We start from the raw sequence: 25,492 nt of genomic DNA, 5'->3' as shown, positions 1-25,492 counted from the left end.
GGAATGATTTCACATGGCCGCCAGGCATCGCGCAAGGTCAGACTTCTGAGACCCTTCCTCTCCACCCCAACAACAGTCGCCCACCATGGCCAAGGACCTAGACGACGACGCGTACATCGCAGAGCTGCTGAAAGAAGACGCAAAGAAGGCGACCAAGAAATACGAGCTCGTTGGCATTGATGCTTTCAATCCGAGGTGCGTCATGAGCCTCCGTACACGCTATGCAGTCGCATGAGCGTTGAAAGTACATGAGCACTCCACTATGAGACTGCTCGTACTAATCTGCTGTAGAATGAAATCTCGCGCACCCAGGCCGAACAAGGGCTTCCTGCAACACCTCATCCGACAGACTGATAGCCACAACTCTGCGCTCCTTGCCAAAGAGGCCGCCGAGTCTCGCGCCCGACTTAGGATGATGGACCGCGAGAAGAGGAAGGCGAACGGACAAGGGCATGCATGGGCGCCAAGCCGAAACGATGCTGAGAGCGCAGATAATCCTGGACGGTTGGCGCCATCAGAAAGCGCCATCAACCGACCGGACGCAGAATCGAGCAGACGACAGGGTCGCACAGATGATGAAAGTGGGCACAAGATAAAGCGCGGAGATAGAAAACGTGACCATTCCACGGGCACATCATCTCGCCGGCATCGAGATAGAAGCAGAGATGGACACTGGCACAAGAGGAGACACGATAGTGAAGAGGAAGACAACTCCAGACGGAAACGGAGACGATCAAGGTCGCCTCAGGACAAAGCGCCCAAGAATAAATACAGCAAAGAGCAAGAACGCTACAAGCCGCGGGGAAGAGACGACAAAGATCGCAGGCACGAGCGGCGCAGGTCACACTCGCGAACAGCTTCTCGATCCCGATCACCCCATTCTTCAAAGCACGGAAAACACAGCCGACATCGAGACCGAACCCACTCCCTCAGCCCAAAGCGCAAACCCACCACCTCCAAACACTCCAAACCCAGCCGCCCCAACAAACGCTCTCCCTCCCCAGCATCCTCCTCCTCTGACCCTCTCGAAGCCATCGTAGGCCCCCTGCCCCCTTCCCGCTCACCGCCCGTCCGCTCCAAGGGCCGCAACGCGTACAAATCACAAAGCGGCGGCATCGAATCACGCTTCTCCTCTACCTACGACCCCAGCACCGACGTGCGCCCAGCCTCCGATGCAGAAGACGACTGGGGCGATGCACTAGAAGCGCTGCGTGACCGTGCGCGCTGGCAGCAACAAGGCGCCGATCGACTCAAGCAAGCGGGGTTCACGGATGATCAGGTGCGGAAGTGGGAGAGGGGGGATGTAATGGGGGAGGAGGATGTAGTGTGGAGGAAGAAGGGGGAGGGGAGGGAGTGGGATAGAGGGAAGGTTTTGGGGGAGGAGGGGGATGTTGAGGTTAGGGCTGATTTTGGGCGGTTGAAGTGATGATAAGATTAAATTTGTTCTGTGTCAAGAACATTATTGGGATTCTAAGATAACATACATCACCTACTTCCCATTCATTCCAACCACAATCGTTAACACTATCATATCTCCCTCCTCCTCCTCCTCCCCCCCTATCATTCTAAGACAAAATCACTCCCAATGCCTACCCACCAACCCCATCTCCTTCCCATCTCCGCCCTTCCATCTCCCCTCCTCATAACTCGCATTATCCGAGTCCGTATCCGGGAAACTTAGATCGCTGCGTAGAGTCTCGACATCGGCTTTGTCGCCTACGACGGTTGTGTCGTCGCCGAAGGAGTAGCGTGGGTTGCGAGGTGCGGGGCGTAGGGGTGGGGGAAGCGAGCTTGAGGCTTTGTTATCGGTGGTGTTGTAGCTGGTGGTGTGAGTGTTGAGGTTGTGTTGGGGCATTGGAATCTTGGGTGGCGGTGGACGACCAGCGTACGTATCCGGATAACGATGATGAATGCCGTGCGGCGGACGAGGAAGAACATCCAATTCAACAGGATAAGGCGGGTATGCTGGAGTAGCATTACGCGCAGTATCCGGCATTCTCGCTGGCGTGTTGGCGAGTTCAACCGCCCTCCTCCTCCTCTCCCCCGCCACCGCTTCCTCTCTTCCTCCCCCATCACCCACCTGTCCAACGCCTACCCGTTCAATATCCTCATTCGAACTCGAGAACCCCGACCACAGCCTTGGCACCGGCTGATCCATTACATTATCTCTGTTTCTATTTCGCCGCAGTACATCGTCCAGTGGTCCACTAATCGTGAGGTGTTTGTCTGCGTGCTCTGATGAAGGCGATCCGCTCGTAGAATCCAGGAAATTTCCTCGCAATTTCTTGATGAGGAATGTGGCTAAGAAGATGAGTATGAGGGTCGCGAGGAGGGCGCTGGTGGCGATCGACGCGGGTTCGATGGCGGGATGATGTGGGGAGTGGAGGAAACCGGGAGGGGGTGCAAGCCAGAGAGTGGGTAGTGATTTGACTTCTGCAGAAGACATAGGGAAAATTGAAATATTGCTAATGTCTTAGGATGGTAGAAGGATAGTAAAACTACCGAAAATGTATGTACGGAAGAGGTAGTAGAACATATATGTATACCCATCAGCAATCATTACCTGCAAACGCCGGTATATGCACTTCACATCGACATCCTTGGCCCCTATCCTTCACAGCATCAGTCTCGCTTGGCAGCACGTTGGCTAACCGCTGTGGCCTCGACATCCTCCTGCAAAGTGCGCGTCTGCGTGTCTTCAGACATCTTCCCACTGCCCTTTCTCTTCCTCAACTCCGCCATGGAGATGGGTGGTTTCGCCTTCCTCACCTTCTCGTCGGATGAACTCATCTTGCGCATCTCTGATTCCAATTTCATCGCTAAACGCTGCAGTAACCATTGAGGCTCGGACTGGTTGCCCATGAGCGGACTGCGGATGCCAAGCCAACTCCATGCGTGCTTCTTGCCGTCGTCCGCAGAACCGATATCAGGAGCCTCGCCGTCGTCATGCTTAGTGCTGGCTTTGGGTTGGCGGTGGTGCGAAGGATCGTTTTCGTCTTGGCCGATTAGGCGGAGGTAGTACTGCCACTCATGGTACTCGTATTGCTTCGACGATGAGCTTTCGACATCTTTCATCAATTTGCGGACCTCCTTTGCGAGAACAAAGTGGTAAAATCGGATGTCGCGTTCTAGATAATCCCCATGCTCGCCTGCCTCTTCCGCTTTGCCCAGCTCTTCTTCTTCAATGTATGCTGCCAGCCGGTCCTCAGTGCGGTTTTCCGTGGAATCGGTAGAGCTCGCCTTCTCATCTTCTCCAATCTTGCCGGATCTGATTCTTGTCCAACCCACCTTGAGTGCGGCACTCAGTCCTTCTTCGTCGGGTAAAACGGTGAGGGAGCCGAGCCAGATTGTGAAGTCCTTGAAGGCCTTGATGACTGTGTCGCCCATATTCGAGATGAGAATGGTGAGTGTGGGTACGGCGAGTAGACTCCAGAATACCATGAAGGCCTTTCCAGCATTGCTCTCGACGACGTAGTCTCCGTAGCCAATTGTCAGAAGCGATACGTAGGCGTAGTAGAGTGCGACAAAGTAGCTGAAACCTTGTGGCTTCTCAGAGTACATGAATACTAAAGCTCCGAGGAACCACAATAGCATTGCTGCTGTGGTTGATAGAGCTAGTGCAGTGTATCGCCTCTTTCGCTCGGATAATGTTTGCACACGCCGCATTATGTGGAACTCTTGCTCTCGTCTCTGGGCTTCTGTTAAGCCTTTCGAGGAGAACTCGACCTTCTCCCACAGCGAGATGCGTATCGTCTGTGTGTCGCCATCAATGGACTCGAGGACCTTTTGTCTCTTGACTTCCATGAAGCGAGCCGCCATTTTTTGCTTTCCATGCTCTAGGATGAGGGATCGAATAGAACCAATGACCAAACCAACCGTGACTAGACCACCAATTGCATATGGGATCAGCAGTGAGCGACCAGTATGCGTTTTAGGCACAAACTCTCCGCCGAAACCTATCGTGAGAAGGGTGAAGTTGGCCCAGAACACCGCATCCAGGAACATCCAGCCTTCGACGTAAGAGAATATCAGAGCGCCGATAAGCAGGTAGACCATGAAGGCGATGGTCTGTAGCATCAGCGTCCTCTGACTGGCCGTCAGTCGGAAGTCTCTAGCATAATGACCCTTCCACGCTCCGAAAGCAGTAAAGGCCATAAGAGAGGCGATGATGAAATAGATACCCGCAGCGATGATAGCGTAGTAATACGCTTGGCTGAGAGCATGTTCTTCCATAGGCTGAATCCGGAACACAGATGACGAAGCGACCCCCACGAGCGCCATCAAAAGGAAGCCAGCGAGATAGAAGCCGATAATAGTGATAGGTTGCGCAATCTCAAATGTCAATCTCCTCGACATGTTGAGCAGCAAACTGATGTTGGCGCTTAGAGCGAAGACGAGCGAAACTGAATTGACTGCGATAAGCCATTTCGGATCGGTAATCTTCGAGCCGTGTCCCTCGTCGCTTCCAGGCGGAATGTACACTCTCCATTTTTCAACGAGAGCGCAGATTGAGAAGCCGTTGGCGATGGGGCCGAATGTGCCTGCTATGAGAGGACTCGCTGTCGAGGCAAACCACCATTGGCTGAGTTTGTCAGCGAACGCAAAGAGACGTCGAAGTACTGGGCGACATAACTTGGATCGAGATATTCCCGCTCTTCCTGCTCAGCCTGTTCATCTTCGGCGTGGACTGTGTTATTAACATCTTGCGCTGCCTCACCCGCTGGCTCGTCGAGGCCGGGGTCGTTCATTGTCAGTCAATTGTTAGTGTGGGAAAGGTAGAATTAGACAACAACGATTCCGGGTGCATGTTGTGTAAAGAAAGAAAATCAAATCTGGGGATCTGGAGATCTCCTGCAGGTATGTGCACGAGGGGCGTGCATGTGAGATAACCAAGATGCGCGGGTTGTCGCGTGGACAACGGCAGGAACTCAGGGAGTGATGACGTAGGTCTCGCTAACTCTAAACAGCCACTAATTTCTGGTGGCTTCAAGCACAACGTCAGAGAGATTTATACCTAGAATCTTCAACGGGATAAAAAGTAACATCATTGGTATAGTGTATAGTTGGAGAAGCCAGTCGGCCCGAGTTTTGTAGGGTAACGGCTTCGTCGCAGCTCGCCTAGACTACATGCGAGACAGCCTCGCGTATGGCGGCTGATTCGGCTGCATGCTTGGCTCACTAGGGATGTATATGTGTGTGCTATGTCTAGTCTCTTCGCGGAATCATGTTGCAGGTCTTATACAAAAACACACAAGCACTAAAACACGAGCTGACTCAATGATCTTAACACTGCTCCTGAGCACATTGTAGATTAGATAAGTAAATTCCTGCCGTTTCGACCAGATAGATATTAAACTCAGAGACAGAAGTCCTGGGGGTGTGGGAAGCTTACACCGAAGAAACGGTCGAGGTAAACTTGAGAAAGTCACAACACATCGGACCATGTACCCACACATTTATGCGAGCACGAATGTGACTCGGCCTACCATGTCGGAAGATCCAGAGGCGTGGCTTCCGTGATAGCAGTAACTCTCGTAGGCTTCCTAAGGATAGTCTGTGGAGCTCGAGTCCACCTTACCTTCTTTGATTCTGTGACTACGAGCACCGTCAAACAACCGAATGGCGGTCTAGCTGTTTGCTACATTCCCCACCTTGACCGATCAGTCATGTGCCCAAAGCTAATGCTGATGGAACGGCCGACTGTCTCGAGAAGCATAGTGTACATGGTTCGGTATGCGAAGACTCCCTTCGGAGAGGCGAACTGGCTCAATGAGCAAGAGAGATCTCGGAGGCATCAGCGGCTAGTGGCGTCGCATGCACTGCTCCTAGGAGGTGGCAAGGTACAAGGTTATGGGGTGAGCGCGGAGGTGCGAACAGATCGTCCGAGCATTTCCAGGCAAATCTGCCTGTTACTTCGTGCACCTAACACAATCACCGCACCACTCCCAACGCCACCTCCAAAACAAGGACTCCAGCTACCAACACACAAGTACCCGTAAGTCTTCCGATGCTCTTCAAGGATCTCGCAGTTGCCTCGAGGCATTCAATCAGGCCGCCGTCGCACTGTCGCGAGCATGACTGGCTCGAACCACCGCAGGCACCACGACACTGTGAGCGCCGGGGCGCCTACCTTCGGGCCAGAGACACCACACACCCACGAACGACACAGCCAGGAGGTCCTCGAGGCATCTCTGGCTCCAATTCGGGCTCGCGAGATCGTCTTGTAGCCTGCTGGCTAGGGCGACGAATGACCGTATATACAAGCAGGACAGCGGGGTAGCAGTCTGCCTATGACTACAATCCTATCTGCTTCAGGAAGAAACTCAATGAAGCCCTAATAACATACTGACTTATGATGACAGACACATCCGCATCACACGTCTCCGCCGCGGCAAGACTTCATCCCGCGACTTAGCTGACGCTGACATAACATCAGATGAACAACTGGAAACCTTCCGCGCACCCCGGCGCCATGTTCGCGCCTACGGGCAACCGTCTCGTGTACGATCAGGCGAAGCACTCGGTGGGCCCCAACCTGAGCGGCTTCGAGCCTTCCAAGGTCACCCTCGCAAAGAGGATGAAACGACAGAAGGCGGAACAAGAGAAGATGGAGCGAAAGAAGGTAGCGGTGAAAGAGGCGGAGAAGGTGTTGGTGAAGAAGGCGACGCCTGCCGTCCCCCAGGGTCAACGAGCGATACCCGCCGTTTCATCTTGCAGAGGTGGAGAGGAAGAAGTCAATTCCTGACGGCTCCAGGGGCGACGAGCAGTACATGCCGCTCCGTCCTGGAGAGTCGCTGTGGGATCCGAACATGGATCCACGCCGCTACAGCAACCTCTTGCGGGGGCTGGAGCAAACCATATACGCGACCGTGGAGGCGAAACAAGTAAGCCTGATCCACATCGACATGACAGAAGTCAATGCTTTTCCGTTGGTGGAGAGACCAACATCCTCTTGAATTACGCATGACAAACAGAGCTGACAAACTTCTAGTTGAACAAAGCATACATGCGGGGTTCTGGAGCTGAGACTAGGGCCTCCGGACCGTTTTGTATCCTTCGACGTCTCAAAGGACTTAGACTTCGCGGCTCACATTGCAGTGGCCGGTTTCCAACATAAGAAGACGAGCATTACGGCTGTGAGCGAAGTCAGAGTCGGCATGCATGGCGCGTCATCGCGTGTGTGGTTCAGTCGGCCCGCCATGCATGATTCAGGCACGATACGCCAGCTCGGTTCCGGCATAGTGTCCTCCTCGGGTCACGTCTTGTCAACGACGACTGCTGTAGACGTCTTCTACATCTTCTTATATATGTAGGTCCGCGTTGTCGCGACTCCCTACTATGCGACATGTCACAGGTAGGATATAGTACAGAGTCAGGCTACGTGCCGACGGGTCTGTCTGGGCCATGTGCATTGCGTCTCGCCTCCATCGCAATGAGTTGATAATGCATGTGTGGGCTGGTTCTACGCCAGGGAATGTGAATCGACACGCAGTAAGAAGACTTCGAATCTCTTGCGAGTATGGATGATATGGTAATATATCCAGATTCCTTTCGCATGTAAGCGGATCTCACATTGCATCTTTCCCGTCTCCTGTCAATATTCCTTTATGTCATTGTTAAGTCACGTCTCAGTTATCATGTTCGCAAAGTGCTCCGGCTGTTACGAACTCTGCAAGAGGGAAATGTACACTGTCACTTGATATAAGACGGACACGATCCTGTAGCTATTCGCTGCTCCCAGCGACGATCCTTCCATACTCCTGGTATTGTACAAGAAAAGCGTCAGCGAAAACTTCAAGTTTTGTCCTTTCGTAGAAAAACCTCTTCAGCTTGGGTGCGAGCTGCTACTCTACGTTGCGAACGTGGATCTTCCAAAGAATAATTGTGTGACAACTCTATTATATTAAACGTGTCGGAAGTACATCGTCTGTTCATTTAGGCGGCTGCCAACATATCACTGTCAAGACGACGGTCATTGATTTCAGGAGCTCACCATCTGTGTCCTTGTTATCAGTCCTCTTACTTGATTCTACCACCCCGAGCGCTACTTCACCGCTATCCCTGCGTGTCAGATATAAGAGCTCGATACCACATGGGCCAGCTACTTCTTCAAGTTGAGTCGAGTCGTTCATGCTCAATTCAAGATCACAGTCTACTCGTCCTAGCTTCCAGAAGACTACTGTGTCATCTTATAGTGCATCGACATCATCGAAATCGTCTTGATATCACTGGGCAGACATAGGCTCCTCCTTCACGCTCTCCTTCACCTATCCTCGCTCACCTTAGCTGTGGAAGCTTCTGGCCTCTCGCTTATTGTTGTGGTCACCCAGGCACCAGTATCTCCTGTGGAAAGCGCGCTAAGGGACGCTACTACGCACAGCTCCTACCCTTTCTGTCCATATAAACAACACGAGCTTTTCTCCCCGCAACCTCCAACTTCCTTACCCCACATACCCAAATCTCATCCACGCTCCAATTAGCAACCTCGTTCAAGCAATAGCTACACTTTCTACACACTCTACTTTCTCCCTCCTTCGTCATGTCTGACGTAGGCGTCCCGGAGGCGACCGCAACAAACGCTGGCACCGCCCGCAAGGAGCAGCAGGCCCAAGATCTTGCACGGGCCCAAGAAGCCGGATGGAACAACCCAGTTCCTTTCCAGTATGACACCGTCGTTGGGGGCACTCCCGCTGAAGACGAGACCCGCGACACAGCCGTCTGGCTCTCTGACGCCGCAATCTACCAGTGGGACGACGACTTCGGCGATGTTGGAGAGCCTAACCCTGAGCTCGAGAAGATGCTATTTGCCGATGAGTATCTCCAGCGCGCCGGTGGTGCCATCAAGGCGCTCTCGTTTGACGTGACTATTGAGAGTGCGACTAAGATCAGTCCCGTCCGCAACGTAAGTTGTCCAAAAATCAGCTTGAAGCTCTTCCCGTACGTTTTTGCTAACTTTTGTCAGTTTGAGGATGCAGGTCTCCACCCGGTCATGCTCGACAACGTCAAATTGTGCCAGTACAAGTACCCGACTCCGATCCAGTCTTACTGCATCCCGTCCATCCTGACTGGCCACGATGTCGTTGCTGTTGCACAGACTGGTAAGCTACCTCATTCCTACTCACTCTCCTTCCGACTAATCCTACTTAGGTTCCGGCAAGACTGCTGCATTCCTTCTCCCGATCCTGTCCAAGCTCATGGGCAAGGCCCGTCAACTAGCTGCGCCGCGCCCTAACCCGGTCCGCTACAACCCTCTCACTGACAAAGTCCGTGCGGAGCCGCTCGTCCTGGTTGTCTGCCCTACGCGCGAGCTTGCCTGTCAGGTAAGTCTCCAACATACGAAGTACATGCTAGACGTATACTGACCTGGTTTCATGATAGATCTTTGACGAGGCGCGTCGTTGTAGGTACCCCGGTATGAGATTCATGCGATACATATACTGACTTCACACCCTTCATTTAGTGTGCTACCGCACCATGCTACGTCCTTGCGTCATCTACGGTGGTGCCCCTAGCAGGAATCAGCGCGAGCAGCTCGAGATGGGCTGTGATATTCTTATCGCCACGCCGGGTCGCCTGATGGACTTCATGTCCAACATCAACCTGCTGTCCTTCAACCGCCTGAAGTAAGTTAAGCAATCTTGTAAGATACTTCATAAATGACTGACACGAACAGGTTCACCGTCATCGACGAGGCTGATGAGCTGCTCTCCACTGGCTGGGAAGAGGCCATGGAGAAGCTGTTCGCCGGTTCAGGTATGTCGACACATTCATTCCAGCATGGACTTCCACGAGTTACTTTTTGGACAATATCCTGTATCATTTACTAACAATCGTTTAGATCAGAACGATGACGCTGACCACACCTATCTCATGTTCTCTGCTACCTTCCCCAAGTCAGGTAAGTCCTGACTGTATGAAATGCATGTGAGACATACACTGACTCGTACGTAGCACGCCGTCTTGCGAAAGAGTACATGAATGAGGACTGCGTTCGTATCAGTATGTTCCCACTCTCTTATCTGTCCAACAGCTCACTCACAATGTACAGAGGTTGGTAGGGTTGGCAGCACCCATCAGAACATCACGCAGCAGGTCATCTTCGCCGAGGAGAGCGCGAAGAGCCAGGCACTGTTTGACTTGATCTTCAGTGAAGGCCCTCAGCGGTACGTACAGCCCCTCTGACATCTACAATGAGCGCAAGATCTAACTTTGTCACTATAGTACCCTGGTCTTCACCAACTCCAAGGTCAAGTGCGACATGGTCGATGACTTCCTCTACAATAAGGGCATGCCTGTCACCTCCATTCACTCAGACCGTACTCAGCGCGAGCGTGAAGATGCTCTTCGCTCCTTCCGTACCGGCCGCTGCCCCATTCTCGTCGCTACCGGCGTTACTGCGCGTGGTCTCGATGTCGCCAACGTCAAGCATGTCATCAACTACGACCTTCCTTCAACCATGCATGACGGTATCACCGAGTACATTCACCGCATTGGTCGTACCGCGCGTATCGGCAACGAGGGCAAGGCTACGTCCTTCTTCAACGACCGCAACGAAGACATTGGCCCAGACCTCTGCAAGATTCTGTGCGAGAGCAAGCAGGAGTAAGTGGCATCCTGAACGCGCTACATTTGACACACCTACTAACTTACTTCGCACGAATTTAGGATTCCGGAATTCCTTCAAGAGCACATGCCTGAGGATCCCAACACCATCGAGTGGCACGACGGCACTGACGATGAGTCAGATGATGGCCTTGGTGGTGGCTTTGGCGGTGGTGATGCAGGTGGTTTCGACGCTGAGGCTACTGGCTTCGGCGGTGAGGCTGCCGCTGACACTGGCTTCGGTGGCGATGACGGCGGTTTCGGTGGAGGAGGCTTCTCTGCTGATGCCGAGGCTGATGACAAGGCCGCTGCCTGGTAAGCTGCTTTGGTTTCCCAAAGTCCTTCACCTTCTTCCAGAAGTGCTTAGCTAGCCTGCTTCATGCGGCTTGCTTTCGTCGCCTGCGCCTTCACGGCTTCAGGCTGAGTACTCCGGTTAACGATTCACGCTTCAAGACATGACGCAAAAATGGCCTTAACTTCCTCCGTGATGGCTCGGGGCCTTGCATATGAGTTGCAGGGTGCAGTACCGCTGATATGTGGCATGATGATCATGGTCAGCTAGTCTACATATACCAAATCTCAGAGTAAATCTGGATTCCATGTGCTTGCCAATGCTTTTGTGATGTGGTGTTTGACACTTTCGACATTGTCAGGTGTAGCAACAAGCGCGTTCATTTGAACGGACTCTTTTCATCTAGCCATGTGCGCTGGAGTTTTCGGAACCAGAACCAGGAAGATATCGGGCACGAACTAACACAAGACAGTGCTAATGGCAAGATGCCCAGGTGCGGTGGATGATCCTTGTGATGCTTCGCGCAATCAAGCTTTGGCCTAGCCGGCGCCGGCTTGAAACACCATCAACAATTTCGGCAGGGCACGATCTCCCTGTATCGCATCGCAGCGCGAACAACATCTGACGTCACACCCGACCATGGCTTCCGTGCCTTCCAGCTGGGCACACAGTCCGCGTCCCCCTTAGTTCTTGTGAACGCGCAACGCACATTGCTCACTCAGCACTCAATGCGTGACGCAGCCGCATACAACGAGTCCTCCGCGTCATGAACGCCGTCGCCCTATCTACCTCCATGTCATAATCACGATGAGCAGCTATTTCCATTCGATTGCCTATTTTTTCCGCCTTCCCTTCCACATACAATGGCGGTAGGAGATCCCGTAATGAATAATGCGCGAGGCCGACACTGACTGCATCCAGCACTGCGCTTGTCCAAATACCGCGATTCGTTCCTCTCTCGATCCTACACGTCACGTCGCCCAAGGGGCCACATCCTTTTCTCATATCGCTACCGAGTCGGAAGGGCAACCTCATCTACATTTACGTCTTTGTTCCGCCGAAACCGGTCGATCTCGAGGGCAATGGCGACCAGGACAGGAAAGCGACTGGGGAATGGCGTGTGCCTGTGGTGCTAGATTTTCATGGTACGGAGCTCGTATATTTCTGAGAACACTCATGGCTAACGAAACCAGGCGGAGGCTTCATAATGGGATCGCCTTTGGAGCAAGCCCCATATGCGTCGATGATGTCGCGTGAGCTCGGAGCCGTAGCCATCAGCGTGTCATATCGCATCGGACCCTTTCACCAATTCCCCGCCGCTATCCACGACGCGGAAGACGTGTTGTCCGCGATCCTAGACACGAGTGGAGTTTCGAAAGCCGGCAAGGTCCTTAGAGAGGAAATTCAGCGGTACTACTCTATAGTACGGGATGGCGCACTGGAAAAGAAGAAGAAGGAACCTCTTGCACCACACCTGGAGCACGTCAATACCATCACCCTCGATCCTACACGTCTTGCGATTTCAGGCTTCTCGGCAGGAGGAAACATTGCCTTGAACATGGCTATATCAGTACCGCCTTGCCCTGAGCTGGGCATGTCGACTACACTCGGTCCTCAGTCGCGCACGACTGGCCCTCCGCAGTCAGACACCATGTCGCCTATCATGCCCGAAAACCGCAGAGCCACGATCCTGGACGATCCCTTCGAGTCGTGGCCTTCTCTTCTCCCTCCCCCTCAAGCACAGCCCCGCATGCTGCCACTCCTCCTATTCTACCCTTCGCTTGATGCACGACTACTTCCCCACGAGCGCCCCATGAAGCCATTACCCAACGCACTAAGACCAGACGACCACCACAAGCAGAAGCCGAAAGCACCGGGCTTGTTCTCAATCATGGGCCCAACCTACCTCCCACGCAAACTGCGGCCGCACCCGCGAGCTAGCCCCGGCTTGAACGACCCAATGCATATCCAGAAGAACGCCGCCATCCTCCTCGTCCTACCTGAGAAAGACACTTTGGCAGTACAAAGCGACGTCTGGGTCGACAAAATGAACAACAACGACTGGAACGGTCCTGTACGCTTCGGCGATGGGCGATCAGGCGACTGGGACGGACGCCAGGGTGGACAGGCGGGCTCTGACAATGTGCCCAGTAGGCAGAATGGAGGCATGGAGGTCTGGCACGCGCCTGGGTGTAGACATGGTTGGACGCAGTTCCCGGATACTTTTGTACCTCAGCATGAGCGCAGTGAGAGGGAGCTGGTGTTTGCAAGGACGCTGGATTTTGTCAAGGATAATTGGAGGAAGGAGTTGCAGGTGGATAGACGGCAATTGGGGAATCAGATTCAAGAGTTGAGGCGGTTGAGTATACCTGGTGGGGATGAATGAGGGAGGTAGTGGGTGTGTATTGTCGGTGTTCTTCAGGTGGCATTATTGGAGTACATGACGAGCCAGTATATGCAGTTGTAGATGTTGTAATCAAGCTATTGTCCCAAATGCAAGACCTTTGCATACAAACTGGCTTTGGGACTAGACGAGCATCAATATGGTTGTCTTCGACAGCGAGCATTTGTTTCCAATATGTTGATATCGCGTGGTACACGAAGCACTATTCAGCACTACATTCAATACAAGAGAAGCAAGTGAACATGACATATCATCCTCCCTCCCACACCTTGTCATACCCTATTGTACTCCCTAGCCCTCACACAAATGCCCCGGAATTTACCCCAGTGTGCTATATGCTGTTGGTCTCCTGTTCGGTATTACTCCCATTCGATCAGCGGGTCGTGAAACGAGCAGATGACTAGGAGAGATGCCCAGCCGCTTGGCTGAAGTAAGGAGTGTCTTGGGGGGAAGGTTGTGTTTAGCTTAGGCGGCTTGGCTTAACTACGCAGGCTACGCAGGTGCAGGATGGACGGCCTGACGGGACGTTGTTGTGCGACTGTGGGTGAGATGGAGGATCGGGATGGTGTGAGTGGTTCGGTAGGGAGTGTCAAGTGATGCGTTTGAATACGGAGATGTGGACGACCAGAACTACAGGTGTGCACAGTATACATTCTTCTTGCGAACTTGCACTGTCGATATGTCTCTTTGCTTATTATGGATCAAGGGTCTATTTGCAGTGAAGCACATCCCAGTCTGTCACTGCTAGCTCTTCGCATGTTGCGACAAGTATCTCGGGTTCTAACGTTTTAGCCAGTTTGAAAACAACCCTTCAGGCAAGTACGGCGCAAGCAAGCAACATTAGTACTGCGCCGCTGCCGAGTCCACTAGCAAATGAGGGGTAGGTAAGGCAACCTTGAACTACACCGTACTCTCCACAATCCAACACGTGGTAGCAGTAGAGGAGGACGCCGATATATGTGTGTACGACGCTGCTGATATCACGCGCATGTGAGAATCGGGTTATCGGGATGGAAGGGAGCAACTACGTCATATTGCGATGAGGGGACAAGGATTGTATGCGAGAGGACGGCTGACAGCTGTTCAGGCCTGACCGCAAGTAGCAAGCCGTGCCGGATACCGGGTAATACCCAAGCTGCGTACACTGGGTAAATTGTGTGGGGTACCTTCCTCCTACACACCCGTGGCAGATACGTATGTAGGAGCACGAAACAGCAGGACACTGGTATTGGCGCGAAAACCACGCGTGGGGGTAGTTAAGTAGGAGCGTCACGCGTTATGGGGTACGGCTACCTTCCCCGCGAATACATTGCCGGCGATTGGAACAAGCTCGTTTGAAGCCGGCTGAGGCGCTTGCTGGCGAAATGGGTTTGGTAGGTAGACTGCGTGTCAGCGAACGAAACCCCAGACGTGAGATGGACCCTCTTGCTGGGCACTGCATGCGGCGATGCACGACAAGTATCGTGCAGCTGCAGATTGGCGGCAGAGCACGGTGGATTAAACCGGTATCCCGTTCTTGAGGCTTGAATGGATGGCGGCGCGGCCCATGGACAGTCAGATGATGGACTACTTTCTACAGCGTAGACGCGTCCTCTTAGAACTAAGGTGAGGCGCGGATGTAAGAGAAGCGGTCAAGTAGCGGTGTAGAGGTGGAAGCAAGAGATGAAGCTGCGATGTGGAGCTGTGAGAGGGGAGAAGGAAGGGGAAATGGAGACATGGCGAGAAATGAGGCATTTGAGGAAAGCTGAAGTGAGCCGCCGTGCTTGGGGTTGAGCAGAGCAGCGATGCAGATTGCGCGTGCATGTGGTCGTGTTGATGCATGCGACGTCGGACAGATGGTACAAAAGAAGGTGTGAGGCATGGCTAGCGTTGGCGTTGTCGGCGGGATGCAGCGCTTCGACAGGAAAGCGGCCCTGAAGCTTCTACGGCTTACGGCGGCGTCGCGTTGATCAGGGTCCTACTTCCGAAGCCTGCGGAAAGAAGCATGGCATGGGTTGCGCTGCTCGATTGCGTCTTGCATCGGCTGTGCTGGAAGCATGAAACCTGCTTTGGCGTACTCTGGAGTATTCTAGTCGCGAGATGTCATTTCCGCACTGACAAGGGGATGAAGTCAATAATGAAGGACAGAGGCGACAACAAAGGCAATACAAAGGCCGCAACAAAGTTCATTGATTCATTGATGAGTGAGGATGACTGCGCGCAGAGATTGCCGAATCTGACGGCCAAAGGGCTCGTGTCACGGAAGTGTGGCAGCGTGAATTGGCTTGGGAGAAGCACGGGAGCAGGTGCATCGCTAGACCAGTGCACAATTGACAAAGGCCAAGCGTGGCATTGGCTGCGCGGGCGTGGGCGCGAATTAAAATGCCGGTTACCCACTGTTTGTGCTTTGCAGACCAGATGGTGCCGAGCCGCCAAAGTGCATATCAAATTCCTCGCTCCCTCTCTCCTACAACAAGTCCCACCTGCGTTGCGCCACTACTGTTGCAGTCTGTAGTCGTCTGACAGCACAGCTTGGCCTTCGATCTACACCCTCCCTAGCACCGCTCACTTGTCAACGGGCCCTCTGCTAGCCTGCGGCCCGTCGCCACACGTCGCTGTCGCTGTGGGAACTCTACCTCATCCTCCCCAGGTACCCCTTCCCACTCGACACTGCCCGACGCTTGTCGCTTCTGACACGTCTTCGAGCCCGCTTCTAGTTCCACCCAAGGTTCATCACACACAGCTCCACCATGTTTCTGTCCATATTATAACACTTCGCCTCACTGGGGCCCCACTCTCCCACACAGCCATCCATACCGCCCAGCAGTAATCCGCCGAACCGCCTCTAATTGCATTGCACTCGACACGATCGACATAGCACGCCTCCCGCTCTAACGAGGGTCCAGGAACGTTGCGGCAGGTGCATTGCGCCAAAAACAAATCGGTTCAACGCCTCACCCGCTTGCATCACGACCACACAACTTCACTATCACTGCATCACTTCGAAACATTATTCGCACCCAGCAATTGAATCTGGTACACGACTTGCACCGACCCCACGCACGTTCCTCGATCGATACACCACCGACTACAGAACACATGGCGAACGAGCAGGATTACTTTGTTAGACAGGGCGCGTTACAAATAAACACACAACAGAACATGTCGAATACATGTCCGCCAGATATGACAGCAGAGGAGGAGGCCGTGGGCGACCTAGACGAACCCCCTGAACCTCGCGCGCAACGCCCTGCGCCTTTGGTCCTCCAGCATTCCTCCACATCATTCACCAAATCGAAACCGGTCATAGATCGCAAAGCATCGCTTCTTACCTCCGCGCTCAAGTCGGGCTCGAACGCGAGCTCGCCTGTGGAGGACCACTCGGATGCGAGCCCCGTCCGCGGCATGTCGTGCGTCTCGACATGGAGTAACAACAGTGGCACGGCAGATCTCACTAGCGACGGAGGCTTCACGAGCCCCGGCACGCGGCCCTGCACCCCGAGCCCGCCTCTCCCCTCGGCAGCGTTCCACAGCATGCTGCCCACGTTCAACAACAAACCGTTGGAGCTACCCATCTCCGTGGTCTCACACGACGACGAGAACATCACCCCAGTACCCAAGACCGCGCCTGCTCAGAGCACCGAGCAGAGCATCGAGGCGGTTCTGGGAAGGAAGAGGCGCATCATGTTTGCATGCGGGCCCAAGGACGACAAGAAGCCTGCAGAGGCACCTGCAAAGCCCGCGCCTGCTCCTCAGGCCGAAGAACCTCCCAAGCGCGTCTGCACCATCAAGTTCGCGTGCCCGTCCAAGCCATCCACAGAAGCAGCTGCGAAACCCCGCCGCATGGCTAGCCCCGCACCGCCACCACGCCGGATACCCTCGTCTCCCAAGCCAACCACCAAAGTCCATCGCGACTCTGACTCTACGGTCCGCAACAACTCTCCGGTGAGCGTGCGTAAGGTCCGCCCAGTTGACCACACGCGCCGCTTGAGTTCCAACTCCGACCTTGCCCGCTGTGAAGCATACCGCTTCCACGAGTTTGCTAGCTCAGAAGAGGAGGTTGAAGAGTGGACTCAAGAAGTTACCTGCCATCGAAGCCGGCTTACAGTTCAGGACACGCTCAAGATTGAGAACAACCTGCGTAAGCTAGGCGAGGAGGTTGCTGAGGAGGAAGCCATCGACGAAGAGGACGAGGACGAGGATGAGGACAACGCCGAAATGGATGACGACGATGATGATCTGCTCGACGAGGACGAAGACGATGCCGCGTACAGCGATGCGACTGATGAGGGCTTCCAGACCGATGATGAAAATGGATTTGCCGTCTCAGATGATGACAGTGATGCCGGGTCCGACTACGACTGGTGGGCACCTGGAGCATCAACTGCAGCGACATCTGTAGAGCATCTGGAACAGCTTCGTCTGAAGACTCACCGAACCGTATCTGAATCATCGATCGGGTCTCTGGAGAGCCGCGAAGGTCTCAAGATCATGGACAAGCCTTCCAAGCGCAGAAAGTCATCCAAGCCGGTCAACATCCGCGTTCCCACCCCTGAGCTGCCCGACAGCACAGACTTCGTCTGCGGTACGCTCGATGAAGACAGGCCGGCTGAAGCGGCGTATATGTCAACACTCGAACGTCGACGTGCGGCCAAGCACAAGCCTACTCCACAGGACATCGATCCTACGTTCCCAACATCGGATCCCGAACTTCCTGACGATGACGAAGATGAGGTTTCCGAGGATGAAAAAGCTTCCGAGACTGATCATCTCATGATCCATGGCCGCATGGATCCCGTCAACATCGATGGACGGGGTCGCCGCAAAGAGGTTTCGAAGAAGCGTTCTCCTCTACCGTCACCAAAGCGCTTGCGATCACCCCCACCCACAAAGCGTGCCGTGCACCGTTCTCCCCCACCACGCAAGCTGTTTGGAAACTCTCCCAAGCGCCACCATTCTCCTCCACTTCCAATGCGCCTCAGGTCCCCACCACCTACACGTCGCGGCTCCGTCAACCCCGTGACTACGACCACACGTCAGCGCAGCGACACCTCGATCCGCTTCGCCGGCATCGCCGAGCGCCCCGCGCCCACAGTCTCAGCCTCCGTCCCACGTACCCCCATCACCATGAGGAACCCATTCGACCTCGACGAGGACGAAGACGCCGACGGCTCCGACATGCCCATTCGCCGCGCCATCGACATCAAAGTCGGGCTCGAGAAGAAGAGGCAGCGACGCAAGGAGAAACTGTACCGCAAGCAACACCGCAAAGGCGCTAAAGAGAAGCGCCCCGCTCCCGGTCGTGGTGCAGAACGCATGCGTGAGATGGGTCTTGCGGTTCACGCTCACAAAGGCAAGACAAATGCCTTTCAACCTTTCGGAATTCGCAAAGATGCGGATGAGGAGGATATGCACGTGCTGTCGGCATAGACGGCAGACGTGTTATACCAGTGAGGATCAGCGCCGCCGCACTCATTCGGCATCTTTACATGTCTCCTGCAATATCAACAATTGTAGGGCTTGTTGGTCGCTGATCCCACTTTCTCGTAGGGTTGCTATGGAAGCACCCAGCGATTCAACTTCTTAGGCCCTTGTTCTTCCCTTCTTTGCCTACTTTACCTTCTTTTTTGAGCTTCTTTCATTACTCCAGGCTTCTCATGTACATAGCCTTTTTATCTATATTTTTGCCAAACACTTACTTCATTCTGGATCTTCTGGTTACCTGTTTTTAGTGTCTCTTTTGTTCTTGACTATCGCATCTAGGAGTTATGCGTAGCATTGATGGCCTCCTCGTATGGGTACAGCGGGTTGAGCGCCTATGGGTGGGGAGTTTGTGTGAATCTATCATAGGATTGCAGGACGTGTATGTCCTGTGATTGACTATTGTGCCACTGAAATTGCTAGACCTTGACTTGACATATGTGACTTGATTATCCTCATTCATATGCGTGTTCATCACAATAAAGGACCCGCAGACATAACGCCCGTGTCGATAGGATGATGTTCGTGAGCTCCACCAGGTGTCTTTTGAAATTTCTTGAGTAAGTAAAACACGTGTGTGCTCAGTAGTAGCGAGTGTAACTATACTACAAGTGCTCGTCCCATAACGCTACAGTCACCCTTCGCGCATGCACTGGTCTTTCCATCACCGTCAAACCCAACCTACATTACCACATCAGCCATGACTCTCTTGTGCTCCACCCATCAGACGCAGCATGGTTCAATGATGTAAGAGTACTCCACACCGGCACTTGCGCAGATGCAGACATGCAGACATGCAACGGCGACCCACTACCCACGAGTGTGACAACCATGGAACGACCTACGACCCACAAACGCAGAAGACTTTAATGCCCGATTGATCAACACCTGCTTTGACGTCGGTTACATTTCAACTGCCGCGGGACGCTACCAACCAAGTATATGTATATGCGCTATGCGAACACGTACGCGCCCTACTGTACCTACTCGTATGGGGCTAAATAGGTGTATCCGCATGCTCTCGCAGTATAATGTAATGATGATACCAAGACTATTGCCATGGTCAATAGTTCCGACAGTAGAGGCGCTGAAGTTTGAATGACATCAAGGAAATGCAGGTGGGTCGCGTGCGCACCTTACTAAATTGGGTTGGCAGGCGCTAGAGGCCGCGCGTGTTCAACAGTTCGTGATTTCAAGGTTCGCGCATCTCACGACGGATGCAATCACGCAATGGGGGATTGGGGTTGTGCAGCCACAGGCACAGGTAGGAGGATAGTGGCACGGGGGGCCTGAGAATTGCTTGATGCGATGCGAGTGGGGAATGCAGCGGTTACAACCGAATGCTTAATCGCAGTCGCGACAACGCGTGCAGGGGTAGTGGGGGAGCTTGATGCGGAAGAATTGGTGGGGGAGGGCACGTCTATGCTGCTATAGTCAATCTTCATGTAATGTTCGCGCTCGAGTCTAAAGAGTATGTCTGCGAGTAACTCAGTACAAGATGTTGAGGCAAAGGCGAGGCGCATGGGAGGCGTCGGTACCTTCTGGCCCCCTGTCAAATGTACTACTGTAATGTACTAAGCGTTGACCGATCTAAATATCCCGCCGCGCACCGCACTCCGCAACGCCCTCACCGTATCTCTCATTGGGGGCAACCCGTCTTGTCCATCACCATGCCAACTCCACCGTGAAGCGACTATCGTCATCCCTCCCGCCGGCTGTCTCCATTGCTGCCCCTCTTCTTTTTCCCACACCCGTCTTTGGATCCCTTCACCTCCGCCAGTCAGTCGCATTGCCGCGCGCCCGTCCTTCCACGACGCTCTCTATCCTAGCGTCTTCCCTTTCACTTGTACATATTCATACTGGTAGTGTCGCCATTCATGTCGCCTCCAGCCACGCTCCGAAGCTCCCCAATTTCGATAATATAGACACCCGCGACCAACTTCGCTCGCGTGTCCTCGCTGCCCGCCGCCCCCGCCGTCTCTCCTTGTCTCGCCGCCCAGATCCCGCTAGCACCAATGCTCATGAAGAAGATGTGGATAGTGGAGGAGCGGAAGGATAAGACTGTATACCGTCGCCGCTGTCCTACGGGCGGAGAAGTCCTCTCCTTCTTCTTCGTCTCGGCATGCGCCCTGCTCTTCCTCATCATCTGCACCATTCTCTACGGCACGCGCACGCAGAACCCTTCTCTACCCCCGCTGGTAAAGGAATACATGCCCGCGGGCCGCTGTTTATGCGAATTCAGTACGACCTTCTCCTGCGACACTTGCCTGGATTGCGCTGCAAATCAGGCTATTCTCACGATTAATGCGACGGAGTTGGAGGAACATGGCCTGTGGACTTTTACGTACCCAAGGGATAAGAATAATTATGGGCTGGATGAGGCGCAGTGCGATAGCGCTTTTCCGGGGCAATATGAGGATATTGAGCGTGCGGTTAAGGTGCGGAGTCGTTGGGGTAAGGTGACGCAGGCGGATCTTAATAGCTTCGAGCTTACGAAGGGGATGGTGAGGGCTATGGTTTATGATAGAGAGGTTTGTGAAATCTTGGCCAGTTAACAAAGTGCTGGGCGCATGCTAACATATCACAGCTCTACATCCTCGAGACTCACATGGTCGATAATGTCAACCGTCAAAAAGCCATTGCCACTCTCAGCGCTATATACCGCGCCGTTCTCGCCGCCCCCTCCACCGCCGATATCCCAAACATCGAATTCGTCTTCTCCGTGGAAGACCTCCCTGCTCAACCCGCCAAACCGATCTGGTCCCTCACCCGCCGCGTCCAAGATCACAACCTCTGGTTAATACCCGACTTTGGCTTCTGGAGCTGGGACATGCCCGCGCTGGGCACATTGGATGAGGTCGCTCAAGAAGCTGTTCAGCGAGAAGCCGTCGAGTCGTGGGACCAAAAGATCGAGAAGCTAGTCTGGAGAGGCAAAATCACTTTCGCGCCTAAGCTGCGGAGAGCGCTCCTCGATGCAGCAAAAGGCAAGCCATGGAGCGACGTCGGTCAACTTAAATGGACGGATCCAAATTTCAAAGAGCAATTCCTCGGTCCAGTGGATCAGTGTAACTACATGTTCATTGCGCACGCTGAAGGTACTACACCCCCCAAAACTAACAGAGTCTTGCATACTAACAACCCCCCTCTAGGCCGTTCTTACTCCGGCTCCCTCAAATACCGCCAACTCTGCCGCTCAGTAATTGTCTCGCACAAACTGCAATGGATACAACACCACCACTACCTCTTCCGCTCCAACGGCTCCAACCAGAACTTTGTAGAAGTCGAACGCGACTTTTCGGATTTATCATCTGCTATGGAGGATCTGCTCGACCACCCCGAAAAGGCGAAGCGAATAGCGGATAACTCGGTTCAGGTGTTTAGGGAAAGATACTTGACGCAAGCGGCAGAAGCATGTTATTGGCGGAAGCTTATGAAGAGGTGGCGGAGTGTTGTCGATTGGGAGCCGGTGTTGTATGCGGGGAGTGGGGAGGAAAGGAATAGGGAGAGGAGGAGGGGAGTAAGGTATGAGACGTTCATGTAAGTTGCTTTCATCTCAAGTACAGGGTGAAGATTCGGAGTGCTAACACATCTGGCAGGCTTTACGAACCCAAAGTCCAACTTTCGTACCCTGAGTCGGCGCATTGAGCTTGAGTCGCAGACTCGCTCGCATACTTTTATAGCAGCTGACCTTGTTTGGCTGGTGCTACATCTTCTGGAGTATAGGCGGAATAGCTGTTGAAAGCGTTTATACCCCTTTCGCGCTTGCGTATCTTGTTTACTTGTTTAGCAGATAGGGGATTTCTAGAGCTAGGAAGTAAAAGCGATGTTAACTGGTTACGATACTATGTAGAGTAATACGTAATATGGCATTGATTCAGACACAACTTGTTCACAAGCCTGAAATCTGGACGTATTGGCGTGTATTTGATGTGATAGTCTTTTGACGTGATACACACGGCTACAGTACCGTTTCAGAGCTGTTCGATCTGCGACACATGGTAAAAGCTACCCCAGACTTGATGTGAGTGCAGACAAAGTGAAAGAGGGAGTTGGATATATGTAACGTTTTGTTATTGATACAAAATCTCGTAGACCTTCAGCACCAATCCCAGACCACCCATGTGTATTCCCCGCCTGGCTGTTGCAACGATGCTGATTGTCCCTCAGCCATCGTGTGTGTGTGGTGTTGACTTGTGTCCCCCAACAGTCCCCATGAAGGTGGATGAAGTGCGGGATAGCGCGATGCAGAGTGCAGGAGCGTATCTGCGTGCGGAGACAGATAATAAAGCCTCTTGGATGGTCTGGGAGGGGTACTGCGCTGTGTTGGCCTCTGCAAAGACGAAAGTAGAGTCCAGAAAGGGCAGTGCGCATGACGATGTTTCAGGGATACGCCTATCCGGGACGATGGCTGATAATAGGTGTGGGTGGGTAGCAAGGAGCTCGGTCGAGCGTTTCTCGGCCGTAGTCTTGCTTCTGGTGGGGAATGTGAGTGCTGAAAGTAGACCGCTTCGAAGGAACCTCGTAATGAACATCTCGCCGGGGCCTTGTGATCAGACCGGATAGTCGATCATGCCGACTCTCCTCAAGAGTAGTCCGTAGGCATCCTCCTGGTCTCAGCCTCGACCTCCGCAGTCAGGGCCTTGACCTCAGCCGTCAGGGCGTCGAACTCAGCTCTTAGAGCCTTCTCATCCCCCTCCAGCACAATACTCCCAGTCCTTGAGAAGAACCTATGCCAAATGTTAGTACGTATGTCTCTCTTTCGGAAGGTGTCAGCAACTCACCTCATCCACACCCACTCCCCAGCGACCCAAACGATCATACCCAACATAAACAGCCCCAGCACCGTCCCCACATAATGCACCTCCTGCTCCACGCCTCCGCTCCCTCTCCGACTCACCCCCTCAACCTCCCCGCCAAACCCACAAACAACCCTATTCTCACTCATAACCCCGCCGCTCGGATCCAGCGGCGCTACCTCCCCTCCCTCATGCATACTCTGCAGGAGGCTAAGCGGGAGGGGCTTGGGTATGGCGAGTAGGGTGTCCATGGTGGTTTGGCCGGCGAATTGGATAGGCAGGGCGTTGGTGATGGAGAGGGAGAAGGCGGCTTCCCAGTCTAGAGTTAGGAGCTCTTGGTAAGAGCATGGGGTTGGTGAGCGGCTGGTGGACAAGGTGAGACAGCGGCATTGGAGGTCTTCTAGTTGTGGGGTTGGGTGGGTGGTTGTTGGTGCTGAGAGGACGGTGGTTGCTAGGGCTGTGAGGGTGAGGAGAAGGGGGGTTTGTTGGGTGGACGGCATGGTTGCGGTTTGGTAGATTGGATTGTTGGTGTGGTTGAAATCGCTGGCCTTGGAATCGAGCGAGATGAGGAAAATCCAACAATTGGACTCGCAGCGGCGGGGCGGAGAACCTCACGATATAGAGTCAACCTGCTGCTTTGGGTTGGAGGTAATATGGTCCAAGATGTATTCGCTGCGATCTAGACCCTCGTTAGCGCAGCCCTCACTCTCGTATATCTGCTCCTCTTGATTAAGCGAACAAACACACCCTCAATCATCAACTCACCTTCCAATAACTGCGTACCTTGAAGTAATAATCGTCGTGAGCCACACATGAAGTTGAAGGGCGACAGTAGTGGCTTATGAACCCGTCCGAAACAAGCGTGGGTATGAGCGTTGGAACAAGGCAAGCATGCGCAAGCCTACATTCACCTGGCGTGGCGCTAAACCTCGGTAACCTTACTGGCTAGGCCCAGATGTGAGTGAATTCCACACACGACCTCGAACCCTTGCAGCGATCTCACTTTCTCAGGCACAAGCAAGTCTCACGACGGGTTCACGCTGCATGAGCGGCCGCCGGAACCGGTGGTCAGCGTATACGCCGGTCCGGCGAGCCAATAGTTTCAATAGTCCAACTAGTTCCCCAAGTCCAGCTTCAAGACCGTCTCCAGAAGGAATACCGGTACGGTGTCGTCGCACGCACTATTGTTCCACACGTTTCGTGAGAGGAGGATAGTGCCGGTGATAATTGCCTAGCTCAGCCACACGTTTCTGTGCACGTTGCAAGGGAAGTAGGCGGATTGGTCCCTGATCGACTCATTTGCGGCTGGAATAGGGTTGGTGCGTGCGCTCTCAGCGTCTGTGCTTGTGGCTTGAATTGACCCGGGCGTGAAAAGGGCTGATGATGCGCGAAACAAACCTGGAAGGTTACGAGAGTGGTTTGGGGGTCCTGGGGTTGTGCTACAGTGTGCCAGCCGGGAATAGCTGGCTGAGTGTGCCGTGTCGTGAGATGCTGCCTGATGTCTTACTCGAGGGGAATTGTTTGCTGCCCGGGATTGAAGCTACGAAAGCAAAGAGGTAGCAGTATGCGCATGTATACAAGCCAGGCTGCAAATCGCCTGATCAAGAAGTCTTTCTACAAGCTGATAGGAGCGATGACTCCCCGATCGTCACCAGCCATGATACCAAGCTTTCCTCGACACCTGTCAGAACGATACCAAGCATTCGAAAAAAAGCTTATTCCTCCACACCCTGACGCGCAAGCCCACGATATTTCCGGCGATCAGACCTTCAGCCCTTGAAATCCCTCACCTGCATCCCTCATCCCTGCCAGTTCGGACGCAACGTGCCTCCCGAAAGCCTAGTTAGTTTCGAAACCGACCCTATCACAGCTCTCGCAGCGTATATCGGGCAGTTAGACCTGCGTTAATGACACCGCGGACCGGCGTGGACTCCGAAA

General features: G+C 53.6%; 9 protein-coding genes across 9 annotated transcripts; 6 read left to right on the top strand and 3 right to left on the bottom strand.

The window, feature by feature from the left end:
- Positions 1-4: 4 nt before the first annotated feature.
- Positions 5-1,426, top strand: BKA58DRAFT_452448 (uncharacterized protein; the record flags this gene model as incomplete). Its single annotated transcript, XM_046174422.1, has 2 exons — positions 5-195; positions 292-1,426. The coding sequence occupies exons 1-2, from the start codon at positions 86-88 to the stop codon at positions 1,424-1,426; spliced, it is 1,245 nt and encodes a 414-aa protein (XP_046029230.1). The 5' UTR covers positions 5-85.
- On the bottom strand, positions 1,355-2,534 carry BKA58DRAFT_95074 (uncharacterized protein). Its single transcript, XM_046176259.1, has one exon. The coding sequence runs from the start codon at positions 2,444-2,446 to the stop codon at positions 1,577-1,579; it is 870 nt and encodes a 289-aa protein (XP_046029229.1). The 5' UTR covers positions 2,447-2,534; the 3' UTR covers positions 1,355-1,576.
- Positions 2,535-2,622: 88 nt separating this feature from the next.
- On the bottom strand, positions 2,623-4,748 carry BKA58DRAFT_309238 (uncharacterized protein; the record flags this gene model as incomplete). The annotated part of the gene is made up of 2 exons (XM_046167229.1): positions 2,623-4,582; positions 4,621-4,748. 2 exons carry the CDS (start codon positions 4,746-4,748, stop codon positions 2,623-2,625), a joined length of 2,088 nt encoding a protein of 695 aa, XP_046029228.1.
- Positions 4,749-5,513: 765 nt separating this feature from the next.
- Positions 5,514-7,148, top strand: BKA58DRAFT_95055 (uncharacterized protein). Its single transcript, XM_046176258.1, has 3 exons — positions 5,514-5,995; positions 6,363-6,884; positions 6,992-7,148. Exons 1-3 carry the CDS (start codon positions 5,667-5,669, stop codon positions 6,993-6,995), a joined length of 855 nt encoding a protein of 284 aa, XP_046029227.1. The 5' UTR covers positions 5,514-5,666; the 3' UTR covers positions 6,996-7,148.
- Positions 7,149-8,539: 1,391 nt separating this feature from the next.
- Positions 8,540-13,280, top strand: BKA58DRAFT_309479 (uncharacterized protein; the record flags this gene model as incomplete). The annotated part of the gene is made up of 14 exons (XM_046167247.1): positions 8,540-8,902; positions 8,963-9,098; positions 9,148-9,320; positions 9,379-9,394; positions 9,461-9,623; positions 9,674-9,753; positions 9,839-9,898; positions 9,952-9,999; positions 10,049-10,163; positions 10,222-10,602; positions 10,666-10,917; positions 11,427-11,489; positions 11,816-12,039; positions 12,088-13,280. The coding sequence occupies 14 exons, from the start codon at positions 8,540-8,542 to the stop codon at positions 13,278-13,280; spliced, it is 3,267 nt and encodes a 1,088-aa protein (XP_046029226.1).
- Positions 13,281-16,439: 3,159 nt separating this feature from the next.
- On the top strand, positions 16,440-18,707 carry BKA58DRAFT_436095 (uncharacterized protein; the record flags this gene model as incomplete). Its single annotated transcript, XM_046173390.1, has 1 exon — positions 16,440-18,707. The coding sequence occupies one exon, from the start codon at positions 16,440-16,442 to the stop codon at positions 18,705-18,707; it is 2,268 nt and encodes a 755-aa protein (XP_046029225.1).
- A 1,585-nt stretch (positions 18,708-20,292) lies between these two features.
- On the top strand, positions 20,293-22,639 carry BKA58DRAFT_377133 (glycosyl transferase family 90-domain-containing protein). The gene is made up of 4 exons (XM_046169591.1): positions 20,293-21,289; positions 21,346-21,853; positions 21,908-22,295; positions 22,355-22,639. Exons 1-4 carry the CDS (start codon positions 20,774-20,776, stop codon positions 22,401-22,403), a joined length of 1,461 nt encoding a protein of 486 aa, XP_046029224.1. The 5' UTR covers positions 20,293-20,773; the 3' UTR covers positions 22,404-22,639.
- On the top strand, positions 22,589-23,428 carry BKA58DRAFT_94506 (uncharacterized protein). The gene has a single exon (XM_046176255.1). It carries the CDS (start codon positions 22,878-22,880, stop codon positions 23,319-23,321), a length of 444 nt encoding a protein of 147 aa, XP_046029223.1. The 5' UTR covers positions 22,589-22,877; the 3' UTR covers positions 23,322-23,428.
- BKA58DRAFT_94653 (uncharacterized protein) lies at positions 23,331-24,372 on the bottom strand. Its single transcript, XM_046176256.1, has 3 exons — positions 24,320-24,372; positions 23,540-24,226; positions 23,331-23,485 (listed from the first exon to the last, which is right to left on the bottom strand). Exons 2-3 carry the CDS (start codon positions 24,052-24,054, stop codon positions 23,341-23,343), a joined length of 660 nt encoding a protein of 219 aa, XP_046029222.1. The 5' UTR covers positions 24,055-24,226; positions 24,320-24,372; the 3' UTR covers positions 23,331-23,340.
- Positions 24,373-25,492: the final 1,120 nt, after the last annotated feature.

The sequence above is a fragment of the Alternaria rosae genome (assembly GCF_020736505.1).
Source record: "Alternaria rosae strain MPI-PUGE-AT-0040 chromosome Unknown BKA58scaffold_2, whole genome shotgun sequence".
Taxonomy (NCBI): Eukaryota; Fungi; Ascomycota; class Dothideomycetes; order Pleosporales; family Pleosporaceae; genus Alternaria; species Alternaria rosae.
The sequence above is the reverse complement of the archived record's forward strand: the minus strand, read 5'-3'. Positions and strand labels throughout refer to the sequence as shown.